Source organism: Ictidomys tridecemlineatus, chromosome 7, assembly GCF_052094955.1.
Source record: "Ictidomys tridecemlineatus isolate mIctTri1 chromosome 7, mIctTri1.hap1, whole genome shotgun sequence".
Lineage (NCBI taxonomy): Eukaryota > Metazoa > Chordata > Mammalia > Rodentia > Sciuridae > Ictidomys > Ictidomys tridecemlineatus.
The window spans coordinates 37,458,928-37,484,885 of NC_135483.1; the positions used below are offsets into that span (position 1 = coordinate 37,458,928).

General features: G+C 43.2%; 1 protein-coding gene across 2 annotated transcripts in view; it reads right to left on the bottom strand.

The window, feature by feature from the left end:
* Positions 1-15,777, bottom strand: part of Matn2 (matrilin 2) — a 141,161-nt gene extending 125,384 nt beyond the window's left edge. The window contains exons 1-2 of one of the 2 annotated variants that reach the window (XM_005316315.4): positions 15,478-15,777; positions 2,055-2,222 (exon numbers count right to left, since the gene is read on the bottom strand). In XM_005316315.4, the coding sequence (XP_005316372.2) occupies positions 2,055-2,196 (142 nt within the window). In that variant the 5' untranslated portion in view covers positions 2,197-2,222; positions 15,478-15,777. The remainder of the gene's footprint in view (positions 1-2,054; positions 2,223-15,477) is intronic. The other variant, XM_005316314.5, reaches the window with a different exon arrangement.
* Between the last annotated feature and the right edge of the window lie 10,181 nt (positions 15,778-25,958).

Consider the following 25,958-nt stretch of genomic DNA (forward strand, 5'->3'; position numbering starts at 1 on the left):
CCCCCTGTCTAGCACAAAGTAGAAATTCCAGCTGAATGAACCAGGTAAAAAAAGCCCATGTGGACAGACCGCAGAGGCTGCTGGGTGAGCGGCTGACCATTCGCTGGATGGGTGGATAGAAACATGCTTTTTTGTTTGTTTTTAAATTGGCTCAAGTTGTTACTAAGACTCTGATTTGAAATTAGGCATAGGTAGAAACATTTTTAAAAACAAAAAAAATTGAACCTAAGAAACAATTCTGCCATTTCTGTTAAACTTTCAGACACACACGTACAAGCAAAGAACCTGAAGTCCTCCTCACTATCCTTAACACATTCCCCAGAAAAATGAGAAAAAAGAGGCAATGCTGGATGTGGGATCAATGCCTTTGGCAAACAGGCTTCTGCCTCCTATCTCAGAAGCCGTGTGTGTGTGTGTGTGTGTGTGTGTGTGTGTGCACGGAGAAAGATCCAGAGAGCAGCTCTATAAGAAATGCAACTGCACAATCACTGCTGGGAATTTAGGAATCCATCAACATTTTTTTCAGTTTTCTCTATATATATCTATATGTATTTATCATCTTGAATTTTTCTTTTTGGATTAAAGATTGAGCCCAGGGCTGTCTTACCACTGAGTCACATCCCTAGTATTTTTTTTTTTAGTTGTCAGTGGATCTTTATTTTATTTATTAATATGTGGTGCTGAGGATCGAACCCAGTGTCTCACATAGGCTAAGCAAACATTCTACCACTGAGCCACAACCCCAGCCCCCATCCAGCCCTGGCCTTTTTCTTATTAATTTTGAGACAGGGTCTAGCTGAATTGCTTAGGGCCTCCCTAAATTGCTGAGGCTGGCCTTGAATTTTCAATCCTCCTGCCTTAGCCTCCCTAGTCACTGAGATTACAGTCATGTGCCAGTGCACCTGACTTGAAATCTGCTTTTAAAAAACCCTTAAATCAATGTATTAAGCATCCCCAAGTCCTTTTCCTATGTGCAGAAGTATTGTATTTATATCATTTTGGAAGAGGGATGTTCAACAGATGGGAGACATGAAGGTCCTAGTATCACTGGGGTCATTATTTAGTCAGTGTCAGTAAAGATTCTGACCTCTCAAGACAAGGCCCTGTGATCCCTTTAGTCCCTGATTGTAATTTTGGATGCTGAGGTTACCAGGTTGCAGGACAGTTCCCTAAGTATCCTTCACGGGTGTCTGACTCTAATGACTGGCCAAGAAGCTATACATGTAAAGTACAGCTTCAAAGATCTTCATGGACTGAAAGCTCTGATAAAGCCATCATTTGCTGCATGCTTACAGTTTACATATATTCCCTAATCCACTCTTCACAAAAATGAAGAGTGAACTTGCAATCCTCCTGCCAATGTTCCAAGGTTGGCATTCAAGTTCCCATTTTGTAAATGAGAAAACTGAGCCTGAGAAAAGTTACATGTCCCAAATATCACACCGGATAAGTAGCAGAGGCAGGACTTGAACCCAGGTCTATACCAAAACCAGTTCTTTCCATTGGCCGACCTGCCTATTACCTCCATATCCTGGGCACCCTGGCCCCCATGCTGAGACCAGCTAATTTAAGTTCTGTCCCATTTCCTTTTTCCTGAAGAAAACATGTTCACTGGGTGGAAATAATCAAGCCTGATGTTCTTCATTCTGAATGTCTGGATTGAGCTCATAAGCCCAGCTCTCCTGTGTGTCTGCGTTTCCCTATGCCACCATGAATGGAAGCATCATTCACAGATTTATCTGGAAAAGTCTAATAAAAAAAAAAAAATTCTCAGAAAACTGTTGTCCAGATAAATCCAACAAGAACATTTTCGGTGAAAAATCTTGCCTTGTGTATTAGAGAAAAGTCCTGAGCCTCAGATTAAACTGAAGACTTTAGAGAGGTGTAATCATATTTTGAAAACCTGCTACCACACCGTCAACTCTGGCTGCTCTCAACAGCACTGGGATCCTCCTTCCCCCAGCTCAGGCAAGAGAGGACCCAGCGGCAGAAAAGCACTAGAGACCCCATCCCAGGTCCAGGTCCCTCCCTCAACCTGTGGTTCTGTCACTCACCCAGGAGGGCCGTCTGGGGGTGGGTCCGAGCATGTCTGCCCCGGGAGAAGGACCTGGTGTGTGGACGCTCTCTGGCCGCAGAGGAGAGGAAGAGGCTCTGTCCCAGGAGCAGCAGCACGCAGCCCACCAGCATGGACTCCATTTTCAAGAGGAGGAAGAAGAGCAAGGCTGTGACACGTAACAGGAGAGAGGGGTGGGTGAGATTTCCGGGTGTTCCTGAACTCCGGGTGCTACAAACCCCCACCCTGCTTTTTCAGGTCCCATATACACCACTTGCATTCAGAATGACATTTTTGTGTTAGGTGGTTTAGAACTTGAGTAGCCCTCCTTGGTAGATTCTTAAATACTCTGAGCAGAGCATGCCCAGTGGGAATTTTTAGGTCAACAAAGATTGAATGGAAAACTGGGAAAGGAGGAAAAAACCTATCCTGAAGGATTTTCAATCCATTAAGTTTGTTATCCACCAGTCACAGGCCCATTCTGTATCTTAGTTTGGAAAAACTGAAAATTCTAATTAACAAGATTTTTTTCAGTAGATTAATAGCAGATGGCACAATTAATATACATAAACTTCCCACAAAATGCACAGGTAGCTGACAAAATGTAGCATCACATGGCCAATAGGCCTCCCTGCCCTGCCTCCCACATACACTTATTAAGAGGGGACACGATGGGGCTGGGGATGTGGCTCAAGCGGTAGCGTGCTCGCCTGGCATGCGTGCGGCCCGGGTTCGATCCTCAGCACCATGTACAAACAAAGATGTTGTGTCCACCGAAAACTAAAAAATAAAATATTAAAAATTCAAAAAAAAAAAAAGGGAACATGATACAGTGATTAAGGGCTTGGACTCTGCACTAGACTGAGTCCATGTGCCAGGCACTATTCTAAATACTTTACATCTATTGGTTCACTCAACTAATTAATATTCATCCCAAATCCCCATAAGGCTCAGGGTGATTAAGTAGCTTGCCCAAGGTCACAAACAGTTACCAAGGATCAGAGCCCAGACTCAAGCCCAGGGTGAGCAGGCCAATTTGCCAATGCATTGATCAGCAGAAAACTCAAGTAGTTTCGAATCAAATCCCCAGAGGGCAATTCATAAAAGGTCATAGCTGTTTCACTGTCAGAGACAGGGGTGGGGCAAAGACCAGTTCCCAAAACTTCACAAAAAGTACTGAATAATTCAGCAAGTTGTTCAGCCAGTTGCTTTCAGGAACTGACCTGGTAATAGCCTGTGGACTCTCAAAGTCCCACCATTTTTCACACTTGCTGTGCAAAATACTATGCATTTGCATTCTATTAAGAATAGGGAATGTTTATTCAGCACTTACTATGTGCCAGGCACTGGGCCAAGTGCTTTAAAAGTACTAAGTAATTTAATTATTACAGTAACTCAGAAAAGTCACTCCCTCGCAGTCACATGCCTCATCCACCAGAGCACACTTACTCCTCCTAATGGGTAACTACTTCCCACCCCCTTGAACAACTTACTCTCTGCCAGATAGACAGATCCCTTAACTCCGAGATTCTGAGAAAAGGAAGAAAACTTAGAATATTTTGCCTCTTCCTCTAATCTTAAACCTATTATTTACTTTTAAATATCTTTGGCATTTGTGACCTGGTTTTATATGATGCTGTGTGTGACATCATTAATATGTGATTTATTATTTTAATGCCATTCCCTTTCCTCTAAATGAAGCAAATACAAAGTCCATGTTCACTCATCCAAAATGTATCCAACATATCCCTCTTCCTTCCTGATACAACTGTACTTTGAAGTCATTTCCAGGACTATGGCTCCTCCTTGCTCCTGGTTGTACATATATACCACTAAAGCCAGTGCCTAACACATAGTACATGTGGAATAAGTGTTAGCTATTTACTATTATTATTATCATCATCATTATCACATCATTCTGCGTGCAAACCAATTAATAGGAAGTATACATTGTTAAGTTTGTCATATCAAGTCATTTCATGATCATTAAATTAACTTTTATGATTACTTATGAATATTCTTATAATAAAATATAACACAAAATTCATAACTTTAAAATATACATTTTAGGGCTGGGGATATAGCTCAGTTGGTAGAGTGCTTGCCTCGCATGCACAAAATCCTGGGTTAAATCCCCAACACCAAAAAAAAAAAACCACCACCAACAACAACAACACGCACACACACATACACGCACACATTTTACCTGAAAAACATTTAAAACTCTGCTTTCACAATGCAATGGCATGGCAAGCCAAAAACTGGTAGATTATATCTGCAAAACATATATCTGATAAATTATTTATATCCAAACTACATAGATTCTTATAACTGAAAAAGAAAAAAGACAAACAACCCACTTAAAAAGGTACAAAAGGTTTGAAGAGTCCTATTACCAAAAAATATACTTGTGGGTGGTTGTTTGTTTGTTTGTTTTGGAACAAGTATTGAACTCCAGGGCTCTTAACCACTGAGCCACATCCCCAGCCTGTTTTTTATTTTGAGATGGGGGTCTCACTAAGTTGCTTAGAGCCTTGCTAATTGCTGAGGCTGGTTTTGAACTTGTGATCCTCCTTCAGTCTACCCAGCCACTGGGATTATAGGCGTGTGCCACTGCACCCGGCCAAGGAAGACATTTGGATAACAAACATATAAAAATGTTCGAGACTCTTTTAGTCATTAAAAAAAAAATTAAAACCATAATAAGTTGCCACAACAAATCCAATAGCAAGAAAAAAAATAGAATTCAGCAACTCCTTGTAAGGTTAAACATAACCTTGCCAAATGACACAGGGTAACCGACTGTCCCTGTTCACCCAGGACTAGCCCTGCTTTAGCACTGAAAGTTCCCACACCCTGAGAAATACTAAATCTTAGGCAAACCAGATGTTTTGTCCCCACCAGCAACCCTGATCCTAGGTATTTACCCAAAAGATAAGACTACACATTCCACAAACACTTGTACTCAGAAGCTCACAGAAGCTTTAATTGTAAAAGCTAAATACTAAAAACAATCCAAAAGTCCATCGACAGGTCAACAAAGTATGGCACGTGCACACAATGGAATCCTTCACAGCAATTCAAGGAATGACCTACTGGGTGAATCTAGAAACAATTACTGAGTGAAAGCAGCCAAACACAAAAGGATTAATATGGAAAGATTCTATCTATATGACATGTAATCAAGGGCAGGACTGCAGGACAAAAGGCAGGTCAGGGGTTCCCTGACAGGCATGCCAAAAGGAGATCCCATGTGAGGAACACTTGGGAGAAGAGAGAAATGTTTGCACCGTGATCATGGTGGAGCTAGACATTCATCCAAACCATGAATCTGTTCACTTAAAATTGATGAATTTTAATTATAGGTCTGTACCACCTACTAACACCAGGCTGGTGGCACAGATCTATAATCCCAGTGGCTCAGGAGGCTGAGGCAGGAGAATCAAAACTTCAAAGCCAGCCTCAGCAACTTAGCAAGGTCCTGAGCAACTTGGCAAGATCCTGTCTCTAAATAAAATACAAAATAGGGCTGGGGCTCTGGCTCAGAGGCTGAGTATCCCTGAGTTCAATCCCCAGTAGCCACCCCCCAAAAAGGGCACTAGGGATGTGGCTTAGTGGTTTAACGCTGAGTTCAATCCCTGGTTTCCCCCACCCACCTCCAAAAAAAAAACAAAAAAAAAACGATGCTAACATAAAACCAGTATGGTAATATTATTATCAGACAAGACAGGTTTTTCCTTAAAAATATAATAGTAGGGAAACAAGAGAAAAACAAGCCAGTGCCTGCACCCATCTCTAAGGTTGTCACCATTTGGCATTCACAGCTGTCAGCACTTGAAGAACAGGAGCCATCTCTAACTGGAAAACAGAATAATGTTGGAGAACAGTTCCTTTCAAAGATGAGCACAGGAGAAGAATTGTTGTTCTGAGAAATAGAGGTTAATTCAATCCGAACAGATTCCATGAAGCATTTTGTGCACATGGAAAGAATATTTTAAAATAATACAAAGGCTATGACTTTTGTTTCAGCAATTTTTCTCTCCCGATGGAACAATGAGTCTTTTCATTTCGCTTTACCATGGAGCTGGGGGAAGAGAGAGGGGATTGTTCTGACTGTCTTAGCTAGGAGTTCTTCTAAGCATCACTTGTGACTCAACAGGCGGGTAGAAACCCACCAGAGCCAACACTATGTGCTGTGGGCCTTGAGATGAGAGGCCTGGCTTTGGACACTGTGTGACCTCACATGGGTGACATTACCCTTCTGGGCTTTAATCAGTCCGTTGTAAAATAAGAGCCATGACCCGGAAGCAATGTCTTTCAACCTAAACCAGACACAGGCCAGGAAGACCCTGTTATCCTAAAGAAGGTGGCAAGATACCACCTTCAGACAAGAAGAAAAAGCAGGGAGACAGTAACGTTTATTATGTGTCTATGGTGGACCAGGCAGTGAACTGGACATCTTGCAAATTATTATTTCACTTGAGCTCCACAATCATTCTGCAAGGTGTTGTAGGACCCTAATTTTATGGATGGAACACTAAAATTTATGGACTGTCAAAGCCTCACAATCAGATTCTGTTCTTGCCACCTATCAGGCAGTCAGCTTACTTGTTGAAGAAGAAGAAGAAGAATGAAAGAAAAAAAAAGAAGATTTCCCTAATTTGTAAGTTTTTAGATGCTGGTTTCAATAATTTTGTCCCATTCAGACCTCTCTGTCACATCCCAGGTGTACATCCCACTACTCGAAGCATTCACAGAGAATCACACAATGCTGGAGTTGGGAAACATCAGAGGCCCTACCTTCCTGCCTGTCACCTACTGCCAAATTCCCATTGCCCATGTGACCACAAATGAGAAGCCAATCTCTGCTAGGACTCAGAGCCATCATGGTTCCCAGGCAGTTCTAGATATTAGACCTCAGTTCTTGTTGAGGTTGACCTGACATGGCTGTCTTTAACTTCTACCTAGTGGTGAGGACCTGCTTGCCAACTCTGCCTGTCCAAGCTTGAACTCATCTTCTCCCACTCAAGTCCTTTCATGGTCAAGGTAACATCATGTGCTCATCCATCTCAACATCCTGATCAGAAACTTGGAGCCAGCCCCCTGGTGTCTTCTGCATCCCCACCACATTCATGGCTACACAGACTAGTTTTCCCACTTTCCTTCTGCACCACTTCATTCTGCACCTTCCCCATCCAGGCCCCCTGACAGTTCCCACCGTGTAGCCAAAGCTGTGCTCCCACCCTTTTACACCCAGACTTTTCCAGCAACCTCTGGACTGCACTCCTTGTGCTGATCCTTCACCTACTGGCCCTGTCCCTCCTGTCTGGAATCTTTCTTTGGCCTTAGTGTCTACATTACCACTCAGGGCCCTCCATGACTGCCCACCAGCCATGTCTGCAGCATGGCAGCTCCCACGTCTACTCAAGGTTCCCATCTGAGTCTGAGGAGCTCAGATTCTTTCACACCTCATTCGTGCTGGTGTCTTGGCCTGCAAAGTCTGTGTTCTATGTAGTCATGATGACATTCAGCCATCACTGAAAGTTCTGCTCCTGCATCACCCAGTTGGTCAGTGTGCTTGAGTTTTCCCAAGGACTGACTCTCCCACCCACCCCAGTTGGTTGTCTACTCTAGCACTTCCTTTATTTTTCTTGCTACCATGTCTGTCTTCCTGCTTCAGTGGTGAGTTGCTCCTTGGGACTATGCCTTGTCACCTTTGTGTACCCCACATGCTGGGTGCCAAATTTTGTAAATAAATTTTTAGAAAAATCAATAAGTGTTGAATAAATACTCATTCAATAGAAGATCAATAAATGTCAAAAAAATTTGCCATTGTTCTATATAAAACTCAATGCCTGGCCTTCTTCTACAGACTATATTTGTTTGAAATGTAGATGACCCTAATAAAAGGCCCTCTCTCACTTTCCTGGTGGGAGGAACCCCATACAATTTCTTGGCAAACTTGAATTTACAATTTATAAAGAATATAGATGAAATATCAAACATCTACTTGCAATAACATCAGTTTAGTCACAAATACGTATGTAAGACTTTAAATGATATTATAATATATTGATATGATGACTAACATAATATATAATAATATATTAATTTAAACATAATGTTTTGTCACCTTAAAAAATGAATAATAAAACATTTCATAAAACAATGTTCTCAAAAGCTTTACTTGCCTCACTAACATTGGTATCTTTGAACACTAAAGATGCTTTTTGAGCATCTTCACTTCTGAGATATTTGAGATATTGCATTTTTTTAATCCAACAAAGTAAATAGAATGCTGTCACTAGCAATTGTATCCCAGACCACCACTCTCCATTTATGCAGCATAAGGATAGCTAGAATTTTAATATGTCCTGAAAACAAATCCACCATGATCCCTACAACTTAAACATTTGATATTGTTCTTTAAAATGACCTTAAAAGTATGAGATTAAACTGTTATCCAACAGTTGCAGTCATAAAGTTGCACCCTCAAGACTAATTACTAAATCTGAATTGAAATTTCTGCCAGCTTTGGTCGGTTGGTTTCCATAAGTATCCAAACTACCATGATTGAGGTCATTTTTGGCTAACATGCCTTCCCCAAGCAGTACTTTGTTCAAAATAGTTGACAGAGCTCCCTGTACTTGGAAGACTTTGCAAGGACTCAGATATAAAGCAATTTCCTCTCTTTCAATGAATAATGCCTTGGAAAAATCCTCACCTCCTATTTAGGCATACATGGTAATTCCTCCCATGTCTTTTTCCCTCTCGCCCAATCATGCAGAGTCCTGTCTGGTTTTTCACCCATGACGTCTCTCACGTCCCCTTCCTTTTCCATCCCTCCCATGGTCACAGATCTAGACCTGGCTCTTCTCCCATCAGACAGACTGCAAAGGCTTTGGCAGAGATTTCTAGCTGTCTCCCAACTCTCCTTTGTCCTTCTTCTTCAGCGGTGGAACCCCCACTTTCCCATGGGACACAGGCTGTGACAAATAAGGGTCATCCCCTTCTTCCTGCCAGGTAGCTAAGTGCTGACTTGTGGGATAGCACTGTACATGCTGCATATAGCTTCTGAAAGTGTCCTTAACTTTGGGGTGAGTGGATGACCTTCCTTGCTTATTCATTCCTAGAATAAGGACATCCTGGCTGAAGGCAGAGCAATTGTCTTGAACCGTAAGACACCACAGAAATAGAATCCATGCTCCAAAAAAGCTACAAGGCGGTAGAGCATGGGTCCCTGACCCAACACAAGCTTTGGACTCCCTGCCTCCAGGCTTCTTGACTCTGAGACAGAAATAAACTTCCTTCTCTAAACCATTGTTATGTTGGTCTTTTTCTGCACTGTTATCCTGGTCTCTGAAGCTGAACCTAATCCTAATAAACTATTTACAAGTCTCTCTATTGAACTCATCTGGCACCAGTGCTAAATCCCATCTTGCCAACACAATATCATGCTTATTATACTCCTGCTTAAAAACAGTAAGTGACTTCCACATACCAATAGGATCAAATCTAGACTACTCAGCTCAGCGTTTGTAGCCCCATAATCTGGCCCTGTTACAATGTTAACAACTCCCCCATTAATACCACACACACACACACACACACACACACACACACACACACACACACTCCTCATCACCTTCCACTGCAGACTGGTGGTTCTACACAATATCAATGTCGCTTCATTTCTTTTCTTTTCTTCTTCTTTTTTTTTTTTTTTTGTACCAGGGATTGAACCCAGGGGCACTTTACCACTGAGCCACATCCCTAGCCCCTCACTGAGTTGCTCAGGGCCTCACTAAGTTGCTGAGGCTGGCTTTGAACTTGTGATCCTCCTGCCTCAGCCTCCCAAGCTGCTGGGATTACAGGCGTGCACCACTGTGCCCAGCCACTGAAGCCCCTCCTTGGTCCCCAATTATTGCCTAACCTCCTGTAGATACCTACAGTTCTAACTTTTGTCATCATAGATTAATTTTATTGTTTTTTTAAATGAAACTTTTAATTGAAGTATGTATATAAAAAAGTGCAGCTAGATTGATTTTTATGATGTGAACACATGTATAATCAGCAATCTGATCTATAAACAGAACAGTCCCAGTATCCAGAGACCCCACTCACTCCCATTTCTGTGCACTAACACCCCAAGTGTAGCCACTATTCTGATTTCTGATTGTAGTTTAGTTTTGTCCTTTTGGACAAGTGCTAGGCAAGTATTCTACCGCTGAGCCACAACCCCAGCCCCTCAAAGGGGTTCTCTCCTGAGTGGGGCATCATGCACCTTCTAGAAGGGAACGGTTAATAAAAATAGGGCTGCAGGGCTGGGTTTGGCTCAGTGGTAGAGCGCCTGCCTAGCATGTGCGAGACCCTGGGTTCGATCCTCATTACCACATAAAAATAAATAACAAAATAAAGGTGTTGTGTACAACTAAAAAATAAATATTTAAAAAATTAGGGCTGCACGACAAATCACTGCTTGGGATTCACTTTCAGGCCCTCTCAGGTAGGCAGAGTGATGGCCTTCCAAAGACGTCCATGTCCTCACCCCCACAACCTGTAAATGTGTGGCTACATGACAAAAGGAATTCAGATTGTTGATTAGATGACCTTAAATATAGGGAGATAACCCTGATTATCCATGAAAATCCAACATAATCACAAGAATCCTTAAAAGCAGAGAAGTGACAGTGTGAGGACTCAGCCCAGTGTTAACAAGCTTCAAAGATGGGAGCAGCAACATTCAATTGATGTAGCACCTTCTAGAAGGAGGAAAAGGCAAGCAAACAGATTCTCCCCAAGATTCTCCAGAAGGCTCCAGTCTTGCCAATGCCTTGATTTTAGTCCAGTGAAAATCATTGCATAATTCTGACTTCTAGAACTGCAAGATAATAAATTTGTACAGTTTTAACCCACTAAGCTTATGGTAACTTGTTACAGCAGCAATAGGAAACTAATACAGATTCCCTAGGAATTTCAGGAAAGTCAAACATCATTAGGTGGGTATTTTCTTAGCACAGACCTTGCCCTAGTGGGCATTTTTTCTATTTCTCTGGAAATAGAAGAGGAGAAAGAGCTAGATAATTCTGAGCTGGAAAAGTCAATAAATGCTATTGATGGAGAAACAATTGTACTGAGAGGTTAGGGCCAAAAGTTTAGGTTAGACAAGGAAAGGGAAAAGCAGCAACTTCTGATATGAGTTCAAAGAATAAGATTCACAAAGGGTCTTTTCAGATGTGACTCAGTTAAGGATCTTGAGATGGGGAAATTAGTGGGGGCTTTTCCACGTGCACCAAATGTTATCACAAGAGTCTTTGTAAGAAGGAAACAATAATGAGAAAGGGGGAGAGAGAGAAAGCAATTGGAGCAGGGGAGACAGAGAGAGGGAAAGGGAGAGAGAAAGGGGGGATGCAAGAGACAGAAGGGAAGCCAGGCACAGTGGCGCACACCTGTAATCCCAGCAGCTCAGGAGGTGAAGGCAGGAGGATCGCAAGTTCAAAGCCAGCCTCAGCAATTTAGTGAGACACTAAGCAACTAAGTGAGACCCTATCTCTAATAAAATACAAAACAGGGCTAGGGATGTGGCTCAGTGGTTGAGTGCCCCTGAGTTCAATTCCTGATACCCACCCCCCAAAAAAGACAGAAGGGAAGAGAGAAAAACACACAAAGAGCAAAACACAAAGAAATATTGGTAGATGCCATTACTGCCTTTGAAGATGGAGGGGCCAGGAGCCAAGAAAAGCAGTCAATTTTTAGGAATCAGAAAACAAGAGAACAAGTTTTTCCTAGAGCCTACAGAGGGGATGCAGCCTTCTTGAACCTGATTTTAGCCCCAGGAGACCCATTCCAGATGTTTCCCCACCACCACCACCACAAGTACTGAACCCAAGGCCTTATGCATGCCAGGTAAGTGCTCTACTACTGAGCTACTTCCCCATCTCTTTTTATTTTTCATTTTGAGAAACAGTCTCATTAAATTGCTAGGAGCCTCACTGAATTACTGAGGTGGCTTCAAAATTGCAATCCTCCTTCCCCAACTCTACAAGTAGCTGGGATTACAGGGGTACACTGCTGAGTGCTACCCCATTTCAGATTTCTGAACTCCAGGATTGCAAAGTAATTTTTTTTTTTTTTTGGCTACTAGGCTCCTTTGTTATAGCAGCCATAAGAAACTAATACAGTATCTAAAACAGCAACAAGTATTCTAAGGGGCAGTGAGCCATGCTTTCCACAAGTAGACAAAGTTTTCTCAGAAAACCCTCTTAGAAAAAGTTTCTAAAAAAATATTAGTTGCCATATGCAATGGCGCACACCTGTGATCCCAGCAGCTCAGGAGGCTGAGACAGGAGGATTGCAGGTTCAAAGCCAGCCTTAGCAACAGCTTGGCATTAAGCAACTCAGTGAGACCTTATCTCTAAATAAAATACAAAATAGGGGGGCTGAGGATGTGGCTCAAGCGATAGCGCGCTCGCCTGGCATGCGTGCGGCCCAGGTTCAATCCTCAGCACCACATACAGAGATGTTGTGTCTGCCGAGAACTAAAAAATAAATATTAAAAATCTCTCTCTCTCTCTCTCTCTCTCTCTCTCTCTCTCTCTCTCTCTCTAAAATAAAATAAAATAAAATACAAAATAGAGCTGGGAATGTGGCTCAGTGGTTGAATATCCCTGAGTTCAATCCCCAGTACAATCCCCTCCCAAAAATGTTACTTGATCCATCTGTTCAGCCACTGGTTTTTATGTACAGGTATTCTGTGAAAATTTCCTTATCAAGCAACTCATTCTGAATGTTTACTACATCTACACACTATCTTGGATAAATTCATGTTAGCTGCTTCAATTGACCTTAAAACACCTTATGACAGAATCACACCCATCTGGTGGATGATATAATTAAAGCCAAGGTGGTAACAATAAGTAAAACCAATAAATACCAAACATTGACTCTTTTTTAAAAAAATATTTTTACTTAGAGACGGACAAAATATCTTTATTTTATCTATTTATTTTTATGTGCTGAGGATCAAACCCAGTGTCTCAAGCGTGAGAGGCAATCATTCCACCACTAAGCTACAATCCCAACCCTGAACATTTACTCTTCATGTGTCCTAAGTAGTTTTATTTTCTCAACAATCCTATTCCTTATGTATAGATGAGGAAACTGAGGCATGGAGTCTTAAGTAATTTTTCAAAGTCCTTATAGCTGTGATAGACTATAACTGGAGCCCAGGTCCTTCCAGGGCAATGTGCTACACTTCCACTACCTCTCATCACTGTCAAAGTTGCTGTCATAGTCATTACTCATAGTAGCCGAAGCCTCTGGAATTCAGCCCAGGCCTGCCTTTGAGCCCCTTCAGGCAGTAGTGGCTGTCTGCTGAGCCACATGGCAGGGTTCAAGGATGACCTCACAGGCTGAAGCTCCAAGTGGCAACTGGTCCCTTGGAAGGGCCTCCCTGGCACTGTTTACTAGCAACTGTAATGACATTCTCCGCTCTCTCCTTGAGCTTCACCCTCCCGCTTCCCCTGAGCCTCCTGAGTCACCTCTTCATGTATCTTACCCAGGGGAGTCCTCCTTAGCTTCCCTAGAAGATGGGACTTCTAGGAAAGGATTGCACATGAGGGCAGGGAGTCTGTGCAGTCACCTTGCCCGCTAACCACTCACCTTCGCATCTCCATTGTTGCTGCCCACCCAGTCTGCCTTTCCTGGGACCTGGGCCTGTCTCCCTTTCTTCTCCTTCCCCTCCCTCACCTCACTTAGATCCCAGAGAGAACTGCTTCTAGGCAAGCAGTGGGAATTTTTTTTCCACATCCTCAACGACTCTCTTTTTCCTTTCCCATTTTTCAAGAAGCAATCATCTCTATCCTCTTCTTCAAATCTTGGGCCTCATTTCCACTGTATTCTGCTGACAGAGATACATGGTGTTAGCAGATAGGAGCTTAAGACCTAATTATTGTCTAAGGGTATTTCAGGTTTGAACACTACCATGACTCTACCTTCAGCAATGAGCTCAGGCCTGGATGGTCTGGTATGTCTGCTCTGGAATCTGGGAGCCAGGGCCCCCAGAATCCTGATTTGTAGAAAAAAGAGAGACCTGGCAAGTTTGGGCCCTGAGATTGGATTCTGTTGCCAGAACAGAAGTGTGAATGGATATGGAAATGGAGGGCGAAGAGCCACGGGCATCTGCCTTTTCTGGGGAATATAAAGGACCAAGCTTCAGGGGCTCAAAGGAAACTTTCCAGGCCACAAACCCACCTTGGTACCTCGACAGGAATTTGTGAAGCCCTGTGCTTCACTGTGTAAGAGTAGACTGCTGGGTGGAAAACTCCAGTTACATAGATTTGGAATATCTGTCACCCTTACATACCCTCCAAGAGCCTTTGTTCATGAACTAAAGAGGGGTCAAATTCACTGCTCATACAAACTCCTTGCTTTGTCTGGAAAGACAGGTGATGGAGCTCACCACCTAATCTTAGGATGCTCCTGGAACTGTTTTTCAGGACTGGTCACATCTCCTTTAATCCTCACAGTCCTTTAGTATTATCATCCCTATTAGAAGAGGAAACTAAGGCATGGTTCACCCCCAAGTATTCCAGCCTATAAGCTTCACAGGTGGGGATTTAATCAGGGAGGCTGGCCTGGTGTCTCTGCCTGATTAACACCACCGCCCCCGGAGCCTGACTGCCCCATTCCTCAAAGGCTGATGGGTGGTACTTGACCTTGATGCAGTTGCATTGCGGCTTTCTGATTTATGACGATTCGGAGCTCCATTAATTGGGCTTGTCCTGGGAGCATGTCCCTAAGGAGGGTAACTTCCTGTGCACCGAGTCCTGGACGCCCTGCCAGGCATGCTCCCCTCTCGAACTGTCCTCCCGGTTTCTAGCAACTACCACAGAATGCCCTCCCTTTTCTCTCCCTCTTCCACAATAAGGGAAGCTGGAGCTCTGGCCGCCTTTGAGAAGGAGAAGGAAATCCAGATGACACGGGCACTGAGATACCAGGAGGATCAGTCGCAATCATTTCTTCCCAATTGAATAGGAATCTTCAGTGGATACCCGCTCAACAAGTCCCATTCCCCAGATCGGTGTAGACCGGGGCTAGGTGTCCCCGCTGCGGGGCACAGCGCCCTCACCCGGCCCTCTCGGGCTGCTACCGCTGTGAGCCCCGCGCAGGGAGCGCGCCCAGCCCTCCCCTCCCGGTGTGATGGGACTTCTCCCCCTCTAGTCAGTGACGCCTCCTTGTCCCGCTCTCCCCAGAGGGGTCAGAGGCTACAGCCCAGCCGGGGCGCTCGGGTCGCGCGGAGCCGCGGGGTCGCGGCGCGGGCGTGGACAGTGCGCCCGCGTGCGTCCGCCAGCCCGGGCTTGATCTGCCTGCGCCCCGGGGCAGCAGGGTCGTGCACAATCCCGCGGACCGCGCGCCGCGCTCACCTGCAGCCACCGCCGCTGGCGCCAGCGAATCGAGGCAGAGGCGCAGCTCCGCGGGTCTCCCTCTCCGGCCTCCTCGCCCCGCCGAGGGCCGCGGCTGTCCTCGGGGATCGCTCGTGGGAGACGAGCAAGGAGCCCGAGCCGCTGCAGCCGTCTACTGCGCCGCCGCCTCCTCCAAGTCCCATTCCAGAGCGCTCCCCTTGCTCGCTGGCTGCCTGGGAGGCTCCGGGCAAGGGCGGGCGCGGGGGAGGCGGCGCCGCGGCGAGGGTGGGGAGCGGGCCGGCGGGAGGAGGGGTGTCCTCTTTGGGGACCGGGAAGGCGTGGAGAGGGAGCGGCGGCGAGCGCGGCCCCACCCTGTAGGCAGCCCCCCGAGCTGCACCCTGGCCGCGCGCCCTGCCTGCTGCCACCTCTGGACCTGACTCCAGGGGTCGGGAGCCACCCGCCCAGAACAACAGGGAGTTTCAGGGGCTTGTTCGGTGGGGATAAGGTTGGGGAGGTATCCCCTGGGGATGAGAGACATAGAGGGAGTCTTATAACCTGAATTTGGGGGTTATTTTCTGCAAAAAGTCATCCATCGACAATGATGAAGAAAAAAGTGATGAAAACCTGGATAATCGGTGACAAGTGCCAGGAACTGCCTTGGCACTACCCAGATCACCTCACCAGAGCCAGTTCATATTCACAGAGCATCCACTGGCCAGGAACCAGGCCCTGAGGTGGGGATGGGGTAAGGACGCCAGGTTGTAGAGGAGACAAAATTCCTACCCTGCAAGAACAGTAAAAGTCTAGTTCAAACAAGACTTCAGAAATTATGGGAAAGACATTCGTAACTTTGTCAAGTGGGAAAACCTTACTTTGGAGGTCCCCACTGAAACTTGGAGGGATGCAGATAGCAGGAATGGCCGATAGAGGAGAGAGGACTGGCTCTCCCACAGCTCTCCTGCTCCTAGCCAGCTGGTGAGTGTGCTCTACAGGCCAGGGCATCTCCTAATAAAGCTCCAAAATTCTATCTCCGAACTGCTAACCCAGAGCACCCAGTTCAGGTTTTGACAAGCTACTGGGAGAGACCCAGAACTAACCAGTTTCAAATTCTCTGGATGTGCCAGAGTGTAATCATTTTAAGGGCTTTTGATTGCCTGTGTTTTGTATCTAACCATCACCACTATTTGATGGCAGTTAGTTTCTGGAATATGAATAAGTGCCATGTACAAAATCAATTCTTAAAAGCTCCAGGAGTGGATAATTAGAATCCTAGACATAAAGCAAGGGGTTAACTCACTCTGGTTATTAAGCAACCCAATGGCACCATAATAGCCAAGAAAGAATCTTGGATTCAGGTCTCTTATTCTGTTACCCTGCAGCTCACAGGATGCTCTTGGCTGCCTGTACTGATCAGAAATAGTTTCTTTGTATGTCTTTGGAAGGAGGAAGGTGGAGGTCAGAAAGCAGAGAAAAGTCTTCAGGAAATGTTTGGTCTCTGAAGCCTTGGATCCCACAGAAGAAAATTCTTCCTGAGTCCAGGCCAGTGAAAATCCCTTAGGAGCTGGGGAAGTTGAGTTACAGTTTATGGAAACTTACAGTTAAAATGTGTAGCCTGATTCCAAGACACCAGTATGATCTAGTAAATTACCAGGAAAACAATAGCAATCTGGAAATCCTTCCAATTTTTTAAGGAAATTGTGAGTTCGAAACTGATTCCAATGACTCTGTTGTATGCCAACTAAAATGGGTGTTCTTTCCCCAGGGAGTTCCATCCGAATTCTTTAGAATAGGAAATCTCTATGGAACATGGCTGGGGCCAAGTCAAATAGGACAACTGAGTTGTTCTACCTTATGGGATGATCTTCTATTTTTCTGCCAAAAAAATAATGAAGCAAAAGCAAGTTCAGAGTCTTGAAATATGAAGTCAGAACAAATGATTATTTAACTTCTGGGTTACCTTGCCCTTGTAGTAAGGGGTTTTGGGATACAAATGCAAGTTGATAATAAAAGCTGCTGGGGAAAAGTCAGATTCACCTTTTCTGTTAGTGGCTCTGCTATCAGTTGGATGCACAGAGAACCTTACTCGGAAGTGTAGGGTTAAGATTTTCAGTTCTCACGTAGGCATTCATGCAAACACACGAGGGTGAGAGTGTGTGGTATCTGAGAGCACACAAGTTCGATACAACTGATAACTACTTAATAGTACATGGGTAGCTATGTGTGGAACAATGCCTCAATTACCTGTCTCCACTTAGGGTTGCATAGTAAGGATCTGTTCAGGGGTGGGTGTTATTTAAAGAACCACAAATGTGGATTTTTGACCTAAGCATCCATTTGTTCCCTGTAAACATTAGAACTTTTAGTTTTCCATTAGAATTATCCTGATTTGAGACCTAACTATGTGGCCTAGAGGACTGATCGAAATGAGAAGAGACACACAAAGGTGACCAGAGTATGAGGAAAATAAAGAAGAGAAAGACCAATAGCCTAAGATAAATCTTGTACTGAATGCGTGAGTAGAAATGTAAAATTGCAATGCACCTCACTTGTACTGTGTGTCTAGATGACTGATGGTGTTCCAGTCCCCTGTAAACCATTGGTGTTCCCCTCCCTCTCCCTCAAGTAGAAGGGCTGATGTCACCTCTGGGAGAGGAAGCACTGGCCTGTCAGACAGCTGCTCGTCTGTTGGAGCTGGAGATGTGGGGTTGCAAGAGGAGTAGTTGGGTTTCCACTGTGGTTCAGTTTAGGAAAACTTTCTAGAAGGGCAGTGCTCCTTTCTGGATACCCTATCAACATGGACTGCTGATTTCAGGTCCAGAGGGTCCCTTAAGGAAAAGATGACTGATGCCACTATTGTACTGGTTGAAATAATTTCTAAATAAACATATCATCCCACCTTAGAAAGTCAGATGATAGGGATTAGGAAAAAACTACAGCAAGTTAAAAAAAAAAAAAAAAAAAAAAGCTTGTTCAGGAAAACAAAACACATTTCAAAGAAGACTCAAATGTTTTTATGTGGTCTTGAACTTCACCATGAGATCCCGAGGACAGGGACCAGGTAGGTCTTTGCCTGTTTATGGATCTTGTCCTATGCTATGCTTAGAAGGAACTGGGCTGCTATAGCTTTTAACCTGGTGTTTGGAGCCGGGTAGTTTTGGGGCATATAGGTTGATGAGGCTATCTCTCAAGAATGAGACAACAGTAATCCCAGGGGCTCAGGAGGCTGAGGCAAGAGGATCACAAGTTCAAAGTCAGCCTCAGCAATTTAGTGAGGACCTGAGCAACTCAGCTAGACCCTGTCTCTAATTAAAATACAAAAAAAAAAAGTTGGGGGTGTGGCTCAATGGTTAAGTGCCCCTGGATTCAATACTTAGTACCCCCTCCCCCAAAAAAGAATGAGACAACAGGGTTCAGTGGAGAATCTTTGAGTACAGGCTAAAGTAAGTGGAAAGATTATTGTCTCCTTAAACATTGACAAGGCTGAATGACCAGGCATGCGTGGACACACCACTCAGCAGTACAGATTACTGCTCCTTTCATCCTTAAACCTAGGAACTGGCACAAAGTGATCTGTGATTAGAAGCCAACAGAGTCTTCCTTGTGACACTCAATTAATTACCTTCACTCAAGGACATTAATGAGTCCACGTCTGCACTGATTGCCTGGTGCTCCATCAGGTTGCAAGATATTTGGGCAATGACTATGTGCATCTGTCCTATGAGATCCCCCAGCACCCTGGCAGAGCTCAGTAAGTAGGGACTCGACAATAGCAAAAATATCAAAAGTTAGGTCTTTTCCACATTCTCTCTTGCCAAAGAAAACAAGTAGGACATGGATATTAACAGAGTCCAACAGAAGGGGAAACATTACAAATGGTTAGTGGAAAGAAAAATGTGACAGTCTGCCGAGAGTCACACATAAATCACAAAATGGAGAAAAATAGAAAGCAATGCAAAAAGGCAAACAATTTCATTCGTAGAGGAAGGAGTCTCTGAGAAGCAGCAAAAGGAATGTCTTGACTCATTTAAAACAAGAATTGACAAAGCAACTTCCAATTATAGAAAGTGCCAGAAAATCACTGGCTCCATGCACACCACCTATGAATATGTATTCTTTAAAAGAATGATGTTGAGAAAAAGATGCACTAATCAAAGTTTTTAAATTGAAAGTTTCTTTCTCTTACAGCAAAGTTTCTAAGATAGCCCAGCATCACTGACCCGGCCTAACAAAAGGACACCAAGATTCCCCAGATGGCCAGGCCACACATGGGGCCGAAGAGAAAGTCTGAGTAATGTTTTTAAATCATTTAATATAGCAATGGAATAAAGGACAAAACCTACCTGATATAAAATGTAATTTGACAAAATCCAATACCTTTTCATGATAAAAACACTCCACAAACTAGAAATAAAAAGGGACAGATAAAGGGCACCTACAAAAAAACCACAACCAACTTTAAAAATATATATATATTTTTAGTTGTAGATGGACACAATATCTTTATTTTATTTATTTATTTGTTTGTTTATTTATTTATTTGGTACTGAGGATTGAACCCAGGGGTGCTTAATCACTGAGCCACATCCCCAGCCCCTTTTTTATATTTTATTCAGGAACAGGGTCTCACTGAATTGCTAAGTGCTTCGCTAAGTTGCTGGGGCTGGCTTTTAACTCACAATCCTCCCACCTCTGCCTCGCAAGAGGCTGGGATTACAAGTATGTGTCACGGTGCCCTGCTTATTTATTTTGATGAGGTGCTGAGGATCGAACCCAGTGCCTCACACATGCTACAACCCCAGTCCCCAACTTTACCTTAATGATGGAAGGCTGAAGGCTTTCCTAGGATCAGGAGCAAGTTACCTTCTCACCACTTACATTCTACATTGTACTAGAAGTTCTAATCAAGGTAAGAAAATGAGATGAAAGTCATCCAGATTGGAAAGAAAAAAGTAAAAACTATTTGCAGATGATATGATCTTGTATAGAAAAATTCTAAGGCACACATTAAAAAACTGTTGAGCTAATATATGAGTTCGGTAAGGTTTCAGGATACAAAATATCTTAAAAATTGTATGTATTTCTGTATACTTGCAACAAATAATTGACAATGAAATTATGGCCAGGCATGGTGGCACATGCCTGTAAGGAGGTTGAGGCAGGAAGATCACAAGTTCAAAGCCAGCCTCAGCAATTTAGCAAGGCTCTAAGCAACTTAGTGAGACCCTGTCTCTAAATAACAAATAAATAAGGGATATGGTTGGCTCAGTGGTTAAGTGCCCTAGATTCAATCCCTGATAACAACACACACAAAAAAAAGAAAGTAAAAGAAAATGAAATTAAGAAAACAATTCCATCTTCAATAGCCCCCACCAAAGAACAAATCATTTAGACATAAATTTTGAAGTGCCAACCTTAAACAGTCATTGTGTCCATAGGAGTTTCATTCTAAGATCCCTAGAGGATAACAAAATTTTCAGATGCTCAATTCCCTCATGCGAAATGGTTGGTATTTGCTCATGACCTACCTACATCCTTAAGTAATATCTAGACCACTTAAAATATCTAATACAATGTAATAAATGCTATGTAAATAGATGTTTTGTTGTACTGTTTAGGGAATAATGACAAGAAAAAGTCAATTCGTTTTTAGGACAGCTGATTTTTTTCCCCCAGGTATTTTCAACCCACAGTTGGTTGGCTCCATGGATGCAGAATCCACAATAATGAACAAGGTTGGAGAACTCACACAACAGTCATACAGTGAAAGCAGCCCAAACAACCAGAAACTAATACTTAGTAAAATGTGGTATATCCATAGAATTGAATATTGTTCTGCAGGCTGAGACAGGAGGATCACGGGTTCAAAGCCAGCCTCAGCAACGGCGAGGTGCTAAGCAACTCAGTGAGACCCTGTCTCTAAATAAAATACAAAACAGCGCTGGGGATGTGGCTCAGTGGTTAAGTACCTGAGTTCAATCTCCAGTACCCGCCCCCAAAAGAATGAAATACTAATATATGCTACATGCTACGAAACAGATGAACCTCGAAAATGAGCTTAGTGAAAGGCCAGTCATAAGGCACCACATATTGTCTATTTCCATGTCCAAAATAGGTAGATCCATTGAGACAGAAAGTAAGCTAGTGATGACCTTCAACTGGGAAAGATGAAGAGTGACTGTTTATAGGTGCGTTTCTTTGAGAGGTGATGAAAATGTTCTAGAATTGATTGTGATGCTGGCACAACTCTGAGTAGTATTAAAAACCATTAACTTGTATACTTTAAAGTGAATAGTATGGCACAGGAATTCTATTTCAATAAAGGTTTTGTTATAGGCAGAGGGCAAGTTTTAATTTTGAGCCCTCATGCAAATAATTTAGTCTCTCTTCCTGCTTTAGTCATCCTCCTTTGGATCCTTCCTGGAAGACTCTTATGCATAGGCAGGAGAGGCTTCTTGCTACACATCTTGGCATCTGCTCTTGTTCTTTTGCACGCATACCTTTTCTGGAGTTTGTACTTCCTCCTCTTACGAGCACTTTCCACTGCAAGAAATGTCTCCTGCTGGAAATTTCTGTCCTAGTGTCTACTGTACCTGACACAGAGCAATTCACATTTCTCGACTTGGAATTCTGTGTGTTTTTCTAAAGAACAAAGCGCTCAGTGGTGGAGCACTTGCCTAGCATGTATAAGGCAGTGGGCTAGATTCTCAGCACCACATATAAAGAAAATAAAGGTCCATCAACAACTAAAAAACATATTTTTAAAAAAGGATAAAGTAACTGCTAGGCACAATGACACACACCTGTAATCCCAGCATCTCAGGAGGCTGAGGCAGGAGTTCAAAGCCAGCCTCAGCAAAAGCTAGGTGCTAAGCAACTGAAGAAACACTGTCTCTAAGTAAAATACAATATAGGGTTGGGGATGTGGCTGAGTGATCAAGTGCCCCAGGGTTCAATCCCCATGGTACCCCCTACCCCCCAAAATAGAATAAAGAACAAATATGCTTTACCATGAAGTTTCACATGGATTTTATTTAAATCTTAAGTGCCCAGGAAGTGTGTAAACATGTTACTATACTAGAGTAGCACACCAGCTGTTAGAATTCTCCTCTATATTGTCTAAGGTCTCAGGATTCCACAGGGTTTAGATTTGGTCATTTATTGTTTTAATGATGCAGTGATTTACAAGAAAAGAGGAAAGTTCTTGAGAAGGCACACGTAGCAAGTTTTCATTCAGAACTGTACTGAATTAAGCTCACATAAGAGAAACTGGATCACAAGAACAGTAAGAGCTGAGAATAACATTCCCTTTTGATTTCAAATTTAAACAGAATATTAGCTAGCCTCTCATCTCAGCAGTCCTTTAATCTTTCTTCAGAGACCAATCTTTTCATTATGGTGGTGTTGTTCATTCCCTATCACCTACCTTTATGACCCTCTGCTAGCAGTCAAGATGCACACACAGAATACACAGGACTCTGCCTGTCAGATCTGCTGGAAGAGTAGCGATGAAATTTTTTTTCCCCAGTGGGCTCTTATGAGACATGGTCTCTGTGGGACTCAAGCTCCTCTGACTTGTTCTTCAGAATTTGTTGTGATCACTGGGAGTGGGATTACAGCTGGCTTTAATTTTTCTCATGTACTTATTTTATTTTTCATCTAGTAAATATTTTTAAATATTTTTTTAGTTCCTTCTATTTGCCAGATGTGCTAGGCACGGATGGAATAATAAATAACACAGACTTACTGGGGGATTAAAGATAAGAAGTGACAATAACTGCAGAGCGTCAGATATGCCTTGTTTGGAGATGCCGATTCTGCTCCGGGAGAACGTAAAATAAATGCCTTCCAGATCTGTGGCTCATAGGAAGCCTCTGAAGGGAAGTCACTTTCAGGTTGAGATGCAAAGTTGAGTTGCTGGAATTAGTTTCTTTTTATTAAAACATATGAGTTTATAATATAGAGTTTCCTGATAGCCTAAGTCACACCTGGTTTTTCCATGAAGATTATCAGGGAAGTTAACTCTCAGGGATACAGTGACAATGATTCAGTGCATTAACTTCAACAGGGCAGAAAAAAACTACATTCCCAGGGGAAATGACTGTTTTGGTTTTTTCTTTCTTTCTTTTATTTTTTTTTTTCCTGTCTCTATGTAGTACAGGCTTTCTGGGGAAAGGAAGTTGGGTCTCAAGGTTTCCTAGTACAAATTAGTACAAATTACAAAATAGTACAAATTACATCACTGCCTTTACTGGCCTGAGTTATGATGCTGGAAATCTTAACATGCATAATCTCCTTGACAAAGATAAATCACTGCAGTTCACAAGCGTGCCTAATTTCCTCAGAAGGAAATTGCTATGCTTAAAACAATTAACTACTCAAAAACGTCCACCTCAGTTGATCTTTTTTCTGGACGGAATAAATTCTTTCAATAAGAATGAAAAGTAAAGAGAGAAGAGGGGAGGGGAGGGGAGGGGAGGGGGGATAGTAGAGGATAGGTAAGGCAGCAGAATACAACAGACACGAGTATGTCAATATGTAAATCAATGGAGGTGTAACTGATGGGATTCTGCAAGCTGTATACGGGGTAAAATGGGAGTTCATAACCCACTTGAATCAAAATGTGAAATATATCAAGAACTATGTAATGTTTTGAACAACCAACAATAAAAAAAAAAGAATGAAAAGCTGGTATTTGCAGTACATCGATTAAAAGGAAACTGACAGCTTTACTTATGTAACACAACTTCAAGCTAAACACCCACCCCAAGTTTACATGGCTTTGCCCGACTTGCTTTCCACCTGTGGATGCGATAACTCCAATGAGTAGCGATCAACCATTGTTAGTGTGAAGTGGGGTGAATCTGAAATTCTAGTGTCTCAAATTCACCCACTTAGACCTATTTAAACTGCAGAATTATGAAGACATCATACAAGTCACTGCACTGGGTGTCCCTACTGCAAAAAACAGGGTCCTCTGTGCTGCTGCTGGCCCCTGTATCTGATCTTCCCAGAGCCAGGGCTTTCCTCAGGAAGAGACCACAGGTGGAGGCCTCATCTGCCCTTTAGAAGGCCTACATTGGAAGTCCCTAATTTAGGATACCAGGGATGGCAATGTGCATGGGATATAACTTTCACATTGTGACCAGGTCTAAGGGGTCCAAGACACCACAGCTCCAGTAGCAGCCAAAACAACCATTCTAGCCTTTTCTGAGCAAAATGCAGTTTGAATCCTCAATGCCTATGAATTGGGTCACACAATTCCTTTCAAAATTATCTTTTTTGCTCTATTGTAGCAATCTACCTGGACATTTTGATAAATAAAGACTTTATTTCCTGGATGCGCTAGCTTAGATCTTAATTGTCACTCTAAGGCCCACGTGTTAAAGACTTGGAAGTGGGGCCTGGGGGCGGCTGTGGCTGTGGCTCAGCAGTACAGCACTTGCCTGGCATGTGAGATCCTCAGCACCACATAAAAAGTAAATAAATAAAATCAAGGTATTGTTTCCAATTACAACTAAAACCATAGTTAAAAAAAAAAAAGAGTGGGGCCTGGTGGTAAGTCTTTGGGTCACTGGAGGTGTGCCTGTGAAGGGGACAGCAGGAACTTGGCCTTCTCCTCTTCCCCTCTTTTGCTCCCTGGTCACGAAGTGAGCAGTTCTGTTCCACCATGAGCTCCTGCCATGATGTGTGGCTTTGTCACAGACCTAGAGTGACAGAGCCCCCTGATCATAGACTGAAACCTTTGTAACTGTGAGCAAAGATAAACCTATTTTAAGTTATCTCTAGGAATGTGTTATTAGTGATGGAAAGCTAACATACCAGGTTCAAGAGGTTCTCCGCTAAATAAGATAAAAACTGTACAATCAAAGGCTTTTTTTTTTTTGCAAAGCATGTGTGTTAGATAGGCTAAAATAAACAAAACTTGAGTCCATCATGCTGTGTTTTAAGTCAAACTCTTCATCCTAAAGCAGCAGCTGTTCTTGCTAATAAGGATCCCACTGATGCATCTATAGGGGTCAGACTTCCATTTTGATGTACCTTTTTCTGAATTGGACAGGCGACATCTTCTGTCTTGCTGTCAGCAGAAGATATGCACGGGGCTGTGGGCAGAGGGTGCAGATCTGGCTGGCTTCCATACACCATGAGCCATTTAGCAGAAAACTTGGCCAGTATGCAGAAACACTTGAAGTAAATTCCATGGGTGTGGAGACATCCCTGCAATGCCTCCTTTTTCCTTCCCTTCCAGAATATATGTCTGAGCTGCCAAAAACCATTTCACACAGCCCCAGGCACTATTTTTGGTGCTTTGTTAGGTCTGAAGGTAGGGAGCCCTGAAATGGCTTTGCCTGAGCTTTCGGCTGGCAGTTCTTTTCCATGAGCTGCTCTTTTAATTCCTTGGCAAAGATACCTATCTTCTCCCCTCCAGAACCTGGGGCTGCTTACATGATTGGCAGTATTAATCTAATGATGTTTAGGTCAGTTTCCAGACTGGCTGCAAAAAC